This window comes from Carcharodon carcharias, chromosome 15, assembly GCF_017639515.1.
Source record: "Carcharodon carcharias isolate sCarCar2 chromosome 15, sCarCar2.pri, whole genome shotgun sequence".
Taxonomy (NCBI): domain Eukaryota; kingdom Metazoa; phylum Chordata; class Chondrichthyes; order Lamniformes; family Lamnidae; genus Carcharodon; species Carcharodon carcharias.
In genome coordinates, this window is record NC_054481.1 from 21874003 (window position 1) to 21889149 (window position 15147).

Here is a 15147-nt window from a genome sequence, read left to right on the forward strand (position 1 = left end):
TGGTACTGCAAAATGATAGTGAAATCAGCCAGAATTTTGTAAACATTTAACTAGTTCACTAATGTTCTTAAGGGAAGGGAATCTGTCATCCTCACCTGGCCACATATCTGCACTCACAACTGCACACCTGCCTAGACACAGTTCCACGCACACCTACATATACACACCTACACACAAAGCTGCAATCACACCTACACACACACCTCCACGCACACCTACTCATGAACACTCACCCCTACGCACATGCACACGCACACATATACACACACCCTACAGACACATTTACACACATACCTACTCACCTACATTCACCTCTCCACACACCCCTCCACACATAGACACACACATACACCCATTACACACACACACACCTTCACAAGCTTGCACACAAATCTACACACACCTACTCACCTACACACACCCATCCACTAACATCTACACACACGCACACAAACACACCTCCACATGCATCTACACACACACAACTGCACATGCACCCACATTCACATCCCTCCACACATACCTGCACATACGCCTCCAGATACACCTACACAGACACCTGCATACACTTACAAATTTGCAGTACTGAAGGAGGCCATTCGGCCCATCATCTCTACACCAGATCCCCAAATGGGCAATTCACTTAGTTCCATTCTCCTGCCTTCTCCCCTGCACATTCTTATTTTTCAGATAATAGTCTAATTCCCTTTTGAATGTTTCGATTGAAACCTTCCTGCACCACACTCTCAGGCAGCGCATTCTTGGCCTTAACCACTCGCTGTGTGAAAAAGCTTTTCCTCATGTCGCTTTTGCTTCTTTTACCAATTACTTTATATATGTGCCCCCTCGTTCTCATCCTTTCACGAGTGGGAACAGTTTCTCCCTCTCTACTCTGTCCAGTCCACTCATGGTTTCAAATACCTCTATCAAATCTCCTTTCATCCGCCTCTTCTCCAAGGAAGGGGAAGAGTCCTAACTTCTCCAATCTATCTTAACAGCCGAAGTTCCTCATCCCTAGAACCATTCTCATGAATCTTTTCTGTACTCTCGCTAATGTCTTCACATCTACCCTAAAGTGCGGTGCCTAGAACATGACGCAAGCTGAGGCCAAACTAATGTCTTATATAAGTTCAACATAACTTTCTTGCTCTCATGCTCTATGTCCTTATTAATAAAGCCTAGGCTGATGTATGCTTTATTAACTGCACTCTCAATCTGTCCTGCCACTTTCAATGATTTATGCAAATAAAAACCCGGGTCCCTCTACTCCTGCACCCACTTTAGAATTTTGCCCTTAATTTTATATTGTCCCTCCGTGTTCTTCCGACCATAATGCATCACTTCACATTCCTCCACATTGAATTTCATTTGCCACCTGTCTGCCCATTCCACCAACTTGTCTATGTCCTTTTGAAATTCTATACTATCCTCCTCACAGTTCACAATGCTTCTATGTTTTGCATCATCCGCAAACTTTGAAATTGTGCCCTCTACAACAAGGCCTATGTGATTAATATATATCATTAGTATATTTTTGTCCACAAAAAGCAGGACAAATCCAAACCAGCCAATTACTGCCCCCATCAGTCTACTCTCAATCATCAGCAAAGCGATGGAAGGTGTCATCAGCAGTATTATCAAACAACACTTACTCAACAATAATCTGCCCATTGACACCCAGTTTGGGTTCTGCCAGGGCCACTCAGTTCCTGACCTCACTACAGCCTTAGTCCAAACATGGACAAAAGAGCTGAATTCAAGAGGTGAGGTGAGAGTGACCGCCCTTGACATCAAGGCCGCATTTGATTGAATGTGGCATCAAGGAGCCCTGGCAAAACTGGAGTCAATGGGAATCAGGGGAAAACTCTCCTCTGGTTGGAGTATACCTAACACAAAGGAAAATGGTTGTGGTTACTGGAAATCAATCTCAGTCCCAGGACATCACTGCAGAAGTTCCTCAGGGTAGTATCCTAGGCCCAACCATCTTCAGCTGCTTCATCAATGACCTTCCTTCCATCATAAGGTCAGAAGTGGGGATGTTCACTGATGATTGCACAATGTTCAGCACCATTCACGACTCCTCAGATACTGAATCAGTCCGTGTCCAAATGCAGCAAGACTGGACAATATCCAGGCTTGGGCTGATAAGTGGCAAGAAACATTCACACCACACAAGTGTTAGGCAATAAGCATCTCCAACAAGAGAGAATCCAACCATCTCCCCTTGACGTTCAATGGCATTATTATCACTGAATCCCCCACTATCAACATCCTGAGGGTTACAATTGATCAGAAATTGAATTGGACCAGCCATATAAATACCGTGACTACAAGAGAAGGTCGAACGTTGGGAATGCTGTGATGAGTAACTCACCTCCTGACTCCTCAAAGCCACCACCTACAAGGCACAAGTCAGGAGTATGATAGAATACTCTCCACTTTCCTGGGTGTGTGCAGCTCCAACAACACTCGACAAGCTTGACACTATCCAGGACAAAGCAGCCCATTTAGTTGGCACCACAACCACCATCTTCAACATTCACTGACCCCACCAAAGGTGCACAGTGGCAGCAGTGACAAGACGCACTGCAGAAACTCACCAAGGCTCCTTCAACAGCACCTTCCACTTGCGAACTCCACTACCTAGAATGACAAGGGCAGCAGATGCATGGGAACACCACTGCCTGAAAATTCCCCTCTAAACCACACACCATCCTGACTTGGAACTATATTGCCCTTCCTTTACTGTTTCTGAGTCAAAATCCTGGAACTTGTTTTTAATTAATTCGCAGGCTGCGTGCTTCACTGGCTGGGCCCATCCCTAATTGCCCTTGAGAAGGTGGTGGTGAGCCGCCTTCTTGAACCGCTGCAGTCCATGTGGTGTAAGTACACCCACAGTGAGGTTAGGGAGGGAGTTCCATGATTTTGACCCAGCCCTTCTAGATGGTGGACAGGCCTTGGGAAGTCAGGAGGTGAGTTACTCACGCAGGATTGGTAGCCTCTGACCCACTCTTGTAGCCACAGTATTTATATGGCTAGTCCAGTTCAGTTTATGGTCAATGGTAACCCCCAGGATGTTGATAATGGGGTTTTCAGTGATGCCATTGAATGTCAGGAGCAATAGTTGGATTCTCTCTTGTTGGAGATAATCATTGCCTGGCACTTGTATGGCACAAATGTTACTTGCCACTTGTCAGCCCAAGCCCGGATATTGTCCAGGTCTTGCTACATTTGGAGATGAACTTCTTCAGTATCTGAGATGTCACAAATATTGCTGACCATTGGTGCAATCATCAGCGAACATCACCATTTCTGACCTTATGATGGAAGGAAGCTAATTGATGAAGCAGCTGAAGACCTAGGACACTACCCTGAGGAACTCCTGCAGTGATGTCCTAGAACTGAGATGATTGCCCTGAACTGAGATGATTTACCCATATGACTCATATGGGTAAATTAATTGTTTCCAGAAGTTTCCCCACCACTGAAGTTAAACTGACTTGCTTGTAGTTGCTGGGCTTACCTTTACATCCTTTTTTGAACAACGTTTATAATTCTCTGGTCCATTGGGCACCACCCCTGAGTCTAAGGAAGACTGAAAAATTATGGCCAGCACCTCTGCAATTTCCACTTTCACTTCCCTCAATATCCTTGGAAGCATCTCATCCAGTCCTGGCCTTATCCACTATAAGTACACCTAGGCACCTACACACACACACACACACACACACACACACACACACACACACACACACACCCCTACATGCACACTTGTGCACACACCTACCCATCTACATACTCACCTGCACACACACCTGCACACAAAACTACACACACCTACATCCGTACCTGCACATGCACCTACCCATCAACACATTCATCTACACACACATCTGCACACACCTACACGCACACCCCTACCCATCTCCACACACACCTACATGCATACCCAAACATACCTACTCAACTCTACACAGGCTGAGGCCCACCTGCACACGCCTAGCCATTTACACAAATACCTGCACTTGCACATACACACATGCACATAACCTGCAAAGTGATTAAGTGGGAAACAGGATATGGATAAATGTCTGAAGTAAAATTGACATGAAATAATTGGAGATGCAGTGAAAGAGATTAATGACACCTACAAGACTCAGGCTGTGAAGACTTGAGGTACTAACAAGGAGTTGGAGGGAGTAAGACAGAAATGGAGACAGGAAACACTGACAAAGCAGGGCAGCCTCTTGTAGCCCAGGAGCCTTGGAAAAGACGCAGAAAGGCATGTCAACCCCATGCTGCCAGTGATGGATCCAGCATTGTGACTGCTCAAGGGCCTGAAACCTGGCATTGTGATGGCAATTTGGAAGTGCCTGCACTCTTACAGTTTGGTTCTCAGTTGAATGCAACTGTTTTCAGTTCTACTGCTCTGTCTAAGCAAGACACCTTCAGTAGAGTCAAAGCAAAATACTGCGGGTGCTTGAAATTTGAAATGAAAATGGAATGTTTTGGGAAATACTGAGCAGGTCAGGCAGCATCTGTGGACAAAGAAAAAGAGTTAATGGGCTGAATTTTCTAGAGAAGGTAGGGCTCCCATCCCACAAAGCTGAAAGCAGGAGGTGACCCCATTCTGACTGATGGAAGGACACTAGGAGATGTATTGCTGGACAGGAGCCTGCCCCCAATAGCTGCTGGACTGGTCAGAGGGCCAGCAACTCAGCGGTCTTAAAAGCACCACCACCAGCAGTGGCCATTACTGGGACTGCAACACCAGGATAAGGATAACTGAATGGCCGGGCACCCTCAAGAAAAGGGCAGTGGGATTGAGCAACTCTGGAGCCAGGCAGAGAGGTCCTGGTGATCAGAGAAGCAATGAGGGTCACTGTGCACTAGCTGTGTTGTTGTGGCCTTGGCTGCCTGGGGGCCCCTCTGTGGACTCTGAGTTCCCATAAAGGAGGATTCCGCACCCCCCCCACCACCCCCGAAACTCACTGGGTGGTCACCAGGTTTCACCCAGTAGTCTCACCATGCGGTGAGGGGCCCTCTCAGCTAGGCAAGATTCTTACGCAAGCAGGAAGCGACCATTTGATCATAGCTTACAAATCTGATTGAATTTTTTGAAGAGGTGATTAGGTGTGTAGATCAGGATAGTGCAGTTGATGTAGTTTACATGGACATCAGTAAGGCATTTGACAAGGTCTTGCATGAGAGACTGGTCAAGAAGGTAAGAGCCCATAGAATTCAGGGCATTTGGCAAATTGGATCCAAAATTGGCTTAGCAGTAGGAGGCAGAGGGTTGTTTTTGTGACTGGAAACCTGTGTCCGTTGGCGTACCACAGACTTCGGTGCTAGACCCCATGCTGTTTTTGGTGTACATTAATGATCTAGACATGAATGTAGGAGGTATGTTCAGTAAGTTCACAGATGACACAAAAATTGGTGGTGTGGTAAATAGCGAGGAGGAAAGCCTTAGACTACAGGATGATGTAGACGAGCTGGCCAAATAGGTAGAACAGTGACAAATGGAATTTAATCCTGAAAAGTGTGAGGTGATGCATTTTGGGAGGACTAACAAGGCATGGGAAAACAAGATGAATGATAGGACCTTAGGAAGTACAGAGGATCAGAGGTATGCATGTCTATAGATCCTTGATGGCAGCAGGACAGCTAGATAAGGCGGTTAAGAAGGCAAATGGGATACTTGCCTTTATTAGTTGAGGCATTGAATAGGCATTGAGCAGGGAGGTTATGTTAGAGCTGTTTAAAATGTTAGTTAGGCTACATCTGGAGTACTATGTGCAGATTTGGTTGCCACACTATAGGAAGGATGTGATTGCACTGGAGAGGTTGCAGAGGAGATTCACCAGGATGTTGCCTGGGCTGGAGCATTTCAGCTATGAAGAGAGACTAGATAGCCTGGGGTTGTTTTACTTAGAACAGAGAAGGCCAAGGGGGGACCTGATTGAGGTGTACAAAATTATGAGGGGCATAGATAGGCTAGATAGGAAGAAACTTTTCCCCTTAGTGGAGGGGTCAATAACCAAGGAGGCATAGATTTAAGGTAAGAGGCAGGAACTTTAGAGAGGATTTAAGGAAAAATAAATCACCCAGAGGATAGGGGGTATCTGGAACTCACTGCCTGAAAGGGTAGTAGAGGCAGAAACCCTCACAACATTTGAGAAGTATTTAGATGAACACTTGAAACGCCATAGCATACAAGCTACGGGCCAAATGCTGGAAAATGGGATTAGAGTAGAAAGGGGCTTGATGACCGGCACGGACACGATGGGCCGAAGGGCCTCGTTCTGTGCTGCAAAACTCTATGACTCTATTCATTGTCAGTCTGTCACCTTCCCCACCGCTAGGAAAAAGACACGATGGTGGGAAGTTGTTTGGCCTTCCCTTGCCATTTTAGCAACGTTCCCATCCTGGAAAATTCCAACCAACATTTAGGGTTATTGACCCGCCCTCACACTCGAAGGAGCTGAAGCCAACATTACCAATAGGAGCCCATCGGAGCAGATTATAAACAGGCCATCAGTAAAGGAAACAATCAGAGCCAGGGAGAGATTAACACCAGTCATCATTTTGATCGGTTTGGTGGGATGTAAAGTTTGTGCTGTTGCGTTTGGGTAATTTTCAGCTTCCAATTCCACAATGGCTTAATAATAGTTGCTTATTAAACCACTGACATCTCCTTTGAAGGAAGGTGCAAATAAAGTTGATAAATAGCCCTTACACTACCATCAAATGTCTTCCAGCATTATGTTGTAAATATATGCAGAACATGATATTTCTAAAGCCATTAGGCGTACGCAATGGCAGAACATGAGGCTCGATTATTGCTCAGTTTGTCATCACTATTATAATTGAGTGGAGATTTGACATTGGATTGTAAAATCAGCCCCTTGCTGTGTAATATCGTCACTGACCTGTGTCACACGCTGGCCTCCTCTTCTATTTTGCTTGTGACTTGTTTCAAAATGAATTCTGAAAGATAAACTTGTGGATGTGTGTGTTGCCATGGGAACGACAAGAACCTTGCTTCTATTCCTGTCCCTCCATTGCTGTTCAATGCCAAACTGCTGTTTTCAAAAAAGTAGCTTATTTTACGATTTCTTCTGTAAACAATCTTGGGCAAACCTTTGCTGCAAATGACAGCACAAAGGGACCGAGTGAAATATCATTTTATATATTTTTAATTGTAAAAATCATGTTGTATGGTACATTTAATCAAAGAGACCAAAGCCCATGTCATCATCAGACTCTTCAGATTCCTCCTGTTTCTTCTCTTCCTTTTTCTCTTCAGCAGCAACAGGGGCAGCAGTGGAAACAGCTGCTTAGCTGGCGCACCCCCACCAGCACCAACATTGCAGATCAGACTATTGATGTCAATATTAGCCAATGCCTTGGCAAACAGACCAGGCCAGAAAGGCTCAATAGTTACACCAGCCGTCTTAATCAGGGCATTGAGTTTGTCTTCCGTCACGGTGACCTCGTCGTCGTGCAGGATGAGTGCGCTGTAGATACAGGCGAGTTCCGAGGTGGAGGCCGTGGCGCTGAATCTCTGCGGGTCCGATAGTGCTAGTCGCTGGGAGAATCTCGGCCTTAGCTTCGATCAGAAGAACCAAGCACCTCCGAACCGGGCAGAGCTGAACAGACTTGATAGAAAACTCTCATAGAAGTGAGGATTAACATATATGCAAATTAATAGGGTTACAGGCAATAACCTAGCAACTGATTAATTAGAGATTAGGGATATCTAGGAATCAGTTACATGAAGTGATCAATAAAATGGTTAATTTATGATTAATATGAAAGTGAGTGAGAGACAGTACTTAATCGCCGGCTTAATTAGATATTCACTGATAATTGGGAGTGAGTTAGGGCAATAATTAATTGATAGACTAATTAGTCATTCACAGATATCTGGAAGTGAGGGACAGGTAATCCCTAATCAATGTGTTAATTAAAGATTAACGTATATGTGGGTGTGAGTGACAAGTGGTGTCCAATCAGTGGGCTAATTAATGATGAGGTGCCATATAGCAAGTAACAGGCAGTGATGATGTTACAACCTTTGAGGAGGAGTTGCAAGGCTTTCCTCTTTGTCTCCCTTCATTTGGCCTCAACAAGTCTTTTGGTTTGAAAGGAATATACTTGCCAATTCAATGAATACTTAACTGTTTATGCTCCATGATTATAAAAGAACCAATAGAACAGGTTTTCTTGAGATTAACAAAGAAAGAGGTTAGCTTTAATATACTTAAACCAATTTAAGTAAAATAATGAGATACGCACTGACTGTCACACACAGGCACTCACTCAAAGTTCACATCCACACAAACACAGAGTGGGAAGGGATAGGTTGGCCAAATTAGAGTCCATAACAAAAGTAAGAATATACAGTCTGTAGCTTGGTGACTCAGCTAACTTCAGGCTTGATTTGATGGTCTCAAAGCTTCCGATTTAATGATGTAGACAAATGAGTTGGTTGTTCTTCGGGAGATAGCAATATTGGTTTGGATTCTGCCGTGACCAGGTGAGAAGGGGTAAACTGGCTCCCATCTAGTCAACTGCCTCGTTTGGTCACGACAAAGGTTTAAATTTCCTTTTCAAATCAGAACATAATTAACTATTTAAGCTGTGGGCAATGAGGAGCCAAGCAAACAAGGTTTTCTTGAGACAGAGCGAGCAAATTTATTAACCATTAGATGCGAGAAAAATGTTAAAAACACGACATCAAGCATTTGGCCCTCATGCAGTCCCACACACACACACACACACACACAGACACACACACACAAACGGGTATCAGAAATGAAGAGAGTTGGAGTCCAATAAAAAAGGTAAAATAATATATGGTGAAGTGTTTTTGATTGTCCTTGATGTGTAGATTTTAAAATGCTGCAGCCAGCTCAGGTTCGCTAGTCTCTTGGATGCGGTTAGATTTAGAAGATGTTGCAATTATTACAAGATCTCGGTTTGTTGGGTAGAACCAGGTGACACATGTATTTGAAAAGAGAAATTGGGAGAGAGAACAGCCCCCAGCTTGTTTCCTCTGCTGAAGACTTTCTTGACACCACCTGTGTCACTTGCAATCTCTCTCTAGTGGCTGGCAGCCTTGTCTTGAAATACTTCATCCATTGTGTGTTTATAAGAGGTTCGAGGTGTGTCTGTCTTTGGCAGCCAATGTTTCAATATCCAATACTTTGCATTTTGAATGTCTCTTCCTTAGACCGTTACAATTCGATGGGTACCTGGATTATAGGAAATAGCTCTCTCTTCACACTCCCCTGAGGGTGATTTGTTAGTTTCTCACCTTCACTTTGGAATGTGGCCTTGCATTTTTACGCAGTTTGCTCTGTCTTAGTTCAAATTGCAAAACTTCCAGTCAGTTGAAAGTAGAAAAATCATATTTGCAAAATAAAGGGGCATTGCCTCGTAACAATTCCTTTAAAAAGTATTTGTCTGCAGAAGAGCATCCCTGGACGATCACAGTCAGCAAACAGGGCTTGAAAGTTATCAGGTGGGTTGGAGAAAAATGGCCCATCTCCAACAGTTGAATACCTCAGGTGATTGCCATAGATGCCTTGCTAATGAGACAGGAGAGGTAATTCCTTCTTACTCTGCTGAAGTGTCTTTTATGGATTTTGCAGATAGACTAACTCCACTCCAATGAGTTAGAATGTGGAATGTATAGTAATGCAAATTGGAGTTAGCCATCTTAGGTGTGAATTCAAGGGACTTTAGTCTCTGTGGGCAGAATTTAGCCCTTGATGGGTGGGCGGGCCCCACTGGCTCGGCGGCGGGCAGGCAATTGAACTCCACCGCCATTTTGAGTGGGCGGGCTAATTAAGGCCCGCCCAGCGGGAAGCACTATGCGCTTCCTGTGTGGGAGTGGGGGGGGAGGTATTCCCCAACTGTCAAATTGCGCTCTTTCGCACATGCGCACTGCTCCCTGAGACTAAGTGCTGTCTCAGGGAGAGCGCTGACAGTTTGAGAAACATCAAAAATAGCACAATAAAAAAATTATTAACATGTCCCCCTCATGTGACAATGTCACATGAGATGGGACATGTTAATAAATATTACATAAACTTTATTAAAGATTTTTAAAACAGACATAAAACCTCATCCCACCAGTGGATGAGGTTTCATGTTTTTTCAGAAGCCCACTGGGGCTCCTGGCTTGTCCACCAGCCTTAAGGTTGGACGGGCAGGGTCTTTAATTGCCTTAATTATCCCGTCAATGGCCTCGATTGGCCATTGACAGGTCAGTGGGCTGATTTCGCCCGCCATCCTGAATATTTAAATGGGGCGGGATGACATCGGAGGTTCCTCCAGACATCGTCCCACGTCATTTTCCCGTCGGAGAGCAGGCCCCGCCCCCAACTCGCCAAAGGGAAAATTCTGGCCTGCGTTTTTTCCATTTCAATTCAGGTTTCCAGCTCATGGATTAGAAATCATTTTTTTGGTATAAAGCACATCTTCATGGACATGAGAAAGAAAACACTTACATTTCATAACTTCCAAGATCTAAGGATGTCACAAAGCTCCTCACAGCCAACTGAGTACATTTTTAAAATGATGTTCCTGTTGTAATGTGAGAAACACAGCAGGTAATTTGTGCACAGCAAGCTCCCACAAATATCGCATAAAATAGATAGTAGGACAATCTGTTTTTATCAGTCTGATTATATCAATAAAGGGAATAGAGTGGTTGTTATGTTTGCCAACTTGCAAAAAATCAGTTCAGAATTTGCCACCTAAAAGGTTTGTTGATAAGCTGAAGACAGACAGAATGAAAGGGCATTTGGCAGTGTGGACAGGTAGCTGATTAGAGCAGAAAACTGAGAATAATGACTAATGGGCCTTTTTTTGGAAGGACATAGATAGTGGCATTTCCTGGTAAGGTGGGCGTGGGGGTAGAGAGGGCAAATCTCCACTTGTTTCCCCCTCAGACAGAATGTATTTGGAAGAATTCCCAGGTACCCCAGTAATTCTACCTCCACGACACCCTCTAAAGGTATCAGAGAAACTTTCCCCAACTGCGTGCATGTGTGACTCAAAGTAAAGCCCCTGAGGATGCAGGCACAACAATCAATCCCTCAGGGAATGGATTATCTTTAAGTTAAGCAGTTCTGATAAGTAAAGCCAACTAGCTCTTTGGCAGACATCACCCAGATTCCTTGGTACCATAGCACTGCTTTAATTTTTGCAGAGGACGGGGCAGAGCTAATGGATCCTGCAGACAAGGTTCCTCCACACCAAGTGCATAATTTAACTCTCTCCCCATAAATTTAGATAGAGTCTGGGAAATCATGACTCTCGAATATTGATTAGTATCCCTCTTGGAATTCCAGACCTCATAAATAGTAAGGAGACTTGCATTTATATAGCACCTTTCTCAACCTCAGGATGCCCTAAAGCCATTTATAGCCAATTAAGTACTTTTTATTCTTTCACGGGAAGTGGGCATCGCTGGCTAGGGCAGCATTTATTGCCCATCCCTAATTGTCCTTGAGAAGGTGGTGGTGAGCTGGCTTCTTGAACCGGCTGTAGTCCGTATGGTGTAGGTACACCCACAGTGCTGTTAGGAAGAGAGTTCTAGGATTTTGATCCCGCGACAGTGAAGGAACAGCGATATAGTTCCAAGTCAGGATGGTGCGTGGCTTGGAGGGGTCTTGCAGATGGTAGTGTTCTCATGTGTCTGCTTCCCTTGTTCTTTGAGGTGGTAGAGGTCATTGCATAGTCACTGTTGAAATGTAGGGAATGTGGCAACCGATCTACACACAGCAAGATTCCACAAAAGCAATCTGTTTGTAGTGATGGCGTGTGAGGGATATACCTTGGCCAAGACACTGTGAGAACTTCCTGCTGTTCATCAAAATGGTCGGGTAAGATGATTTACACCCACCTGAGAGGGCAGGTGGGGCCTCAGTTTAACATCTCATTTGAAAGACAGTGAAGCACTCCCTCAGCACTGCAGCAGTGCCAATCTGGGATTAGGTGCTCAAGGCCCTGGAGTGGGAGCTGAATCCACGACCTCAGGTGACACTTAAGCGAAACATGTGTTGAGGTCAATGATTTAAAAACAAACATTTTCATTGAATTCTGTTTTTTAAAAAAAGATCTAGCATCTGAATTTGAAACCCATGCCACATTTAACATTTGCTTTGATAGTTTTAACTATAGCAGCTAATGTGTATAACAGACAAATATGATGGTATTCTCTTGCAATGTGCAGTTCACCTCTCTCAATAAATGACAGCAGCAATAATAGAAGATTGCTCAAATCTGCCTACTCTTATTGGCCACTGATATTCTACTGAACAATCAGTTTGTCAAATTGCCAGGTCCATGTTGTACATTTTCATAAATTGCTTCAGAAAGATTTTTTTTTTAAATCATGCTGACATTTTTAATACAGACACACGTATGTATCATCCAGTTGTCGTTTTTATTTGCCAGGAGTGAATTTTTCTTTTTGTTTTTTTTTGCAATGGGTTTTGCCTGTATGATGTTAAATGGTGCATGTTGAACAATCCTACCCTTGTAATTTTATTAAGTGTCATTTGCATCATTTTGCATTGACTCACATCCAGACCAAGAATATGCTTAAGGAGAAGTGGAGTTAGAGAGGAGGGAGGATAATTGAGCAGTTGCTTAATCCCAATGTTAGAGTCATACATTGTGTCCCAATTTTGATATTGCTATTGAAAATTCCACTGTGCACGTTTAGAGTGAAAACTGTACTGTAATTACAGCCTCCTGCCATTGGGGGCATTGCAGCTTGTAATTCAGGAATGACATTTAATAGCCTGAAGACTTCTCGGGAATCATTCCTCCATCTTTTCAGCTCCTGTGAATAGAGCCCAGGAAATCCGCACTGTATTTTCCCGATGGCTTTTATAGCCTTCCAAATCATTGGTTAGGCCTCGGTTGGAGTTGTATCCAATTCTGGGTCAGGAGTTCTGAAGAAGAGTTATACAGACTCAAAACATTAACTCTGTTTCTCTCGCCACAGATGCTGCCAGACCTGCTGAGTTTTTCCAGCATTTTCTGTTTTTAGATGACATTTAATAGGTAGTTTCCATTGTAAATATGGACACTGGGACTTACTGCTTTTATAACTAAGGTCAACTAATTCAGCAAAGCAAGGGGCCTTCCTAGTCGGTGTGACTCAGTTCCAATTGCCAGAGTTTTTACTTACTGAGCAACAGGACTGCTTGCAATGTTGGCATTACTGCTATGGCTACTCAAAGTCCACACATGTATATATTACATTGCATCGTCACTAGGAGCCGTCCTCTCTGATCTGCCTCTCCCCAGCCTAGGGACATTGAAGCCCTTCTTAGCATCCCCACCAGGGCTTCTCAGCTACAATCAGATAAGATCAGCGATTGAGCGCGGGATTTTCCTGAGCTTTCTGAATAGGTTCTACATTAGCAGTGCCTTTACCAAGAGAAGCTCTTATTTCAATCATCCGCATTGTGATGGGCATGAATATAAACTATGAACAAATACACCATCTCCTAAACCTCTCTCCCCCTGCATGTCATTCTCACCTCCAGCAACAAGTGGGAGACGCTCAGCAGCATTCTTCAACATCAGGATGGGGACCCATTCATAACCTGCCTCTGTTGCTTCCTCTTCTACTGCCTCCTAAGCCAAATCCACCTACCGGCCCCCTTTCCCACTATAGCCCTAAACAGCAGGCATTCTCTCTCATTTTCCTCCTTACTCATAGTTCCTCCAAGTCCATCTCATCAATGAGACCCAATGTCTTGATCCCGCAACCCCATTTCTACTAATCTCCTTTCTGTGTAAACACTGTAGTTTCATAAAATATCTCTGAGTGGCTTCCTAATTTTCATGCTTTGTTTTCACTTTAGATGGCAAAATGCAGATGAAAGGTTCAGTAGCCTAAGGGAATAATCCTATGATAATCTGAGAGCACAAGGATCTTTTTAATTTTGCCTGGCGGGGTTTGGCGGGCGGGGATAGGAGGTGGATGGAGGCTGGGGAACAACTAACCAGTTCTCTGCGCTTCTAATTACTCTAGTTTACTGATCAGAGATAGTTACAGACTCTAAATCCAGACAATAATGCCAGCTTTGTTTTGTTGCCATGGGAACTTGGTTATTTTTGGTCCCAGAGTGTCAACAGTTGCACTCCCTTAACCTATTACATTTGGTGTGGCCTTGCACCACCCATAGCAACTGGAGTTAGCCAGAGGACTTGAAAGATCTGTGTCAACTTGCAGAAAAACTCTTCCTTGACAGAAACTCCACAAATTTAGAGACCAGGGAACACCAGGAGAGAATGGAATCCTTAACCAATTGTTATCATCATGTCCTGAGCAGTTTCAAAGATGTAATGGTTGCTCCAGATTGTAAAGTATGGCTGCCATCATGTCAACCCATTCCTCCATTCAGTTGGCTCTGTAGAGTTTTATGCCTCACACTTTCTTGCTACAATATGACATAGTCCCTTTAACATGCTTCAGCATTATTGTAATGGGCTTGACTACCTCCAGTGTAAACAGATTTCTGGAGGAAGCGATGTCTTAAGGTTAGATTTTGACCACTGAATTCTAACCTGCTTTTCACGTTCCATTTTTTTTTTTTGTCATCCTTTATCCAGAGCCCAGAGACAGTTTTTAACTGGCTCAGTGAATTCCAACTCCAGCAGTATGCTGCTAACTTTATCAATGCTGGCTATGACATTCCAACCATCAGCCGCATGACCCCCGAGGTAAGTCTACAAACGACAGGAGGGTATAGCGGTGAAAGAGGAGCTGGTGAGCAAAGTCTCTCCGTACGCTATTGGCCTCCGAATGCATCACGTGTTTGAACGAAATTGCTTTGTCTGCTACCTTAGCAGTGACAAATTGATTAAAATGCCAGGCAAAACAATTTCATGCACACTCAATAACGGTTTGTATGCTGATACCGCACACCAAGATTTGTGCGCTAAATCCCGATGGAGTAGAAGTACTAGTCTTTGCATTCATGTTCCGTTGCACATCATTTGAAACTGCACGAGTTAAAAATTGCTCTTGATTATTCACTCAGAACAGTTTTTAAGGGAAACTGCGGGCTCCCTTCAATGTCTACTTAATATGTTAAAATCAAGATCTGA

The 15147-nt window shown here is 44.0% G+C and overlaps 1 protein-coding gene across 1 annotated transcript in view; it reads left to right on the plus strand.

The window, feature by feature from the left end:
* The window catches only part of caskin1 (CASK interacting protein 1), a 651886-nt gene that overhangs the window by 588582 nt on the left and 48157 nt on the right, over window positions 1–15147 (plus strand). Inside the window, exon 16 of the mRNA XM_041206678.1 lies at window positions 14650–14760. Within this exon, the coding sequence (XP_041062612.1) occupies window positions 14650–14760 (111 nt within the window). The remainder of the gene's footprint in view (window positions 1–14649; window positions 14761–15147) is intronic.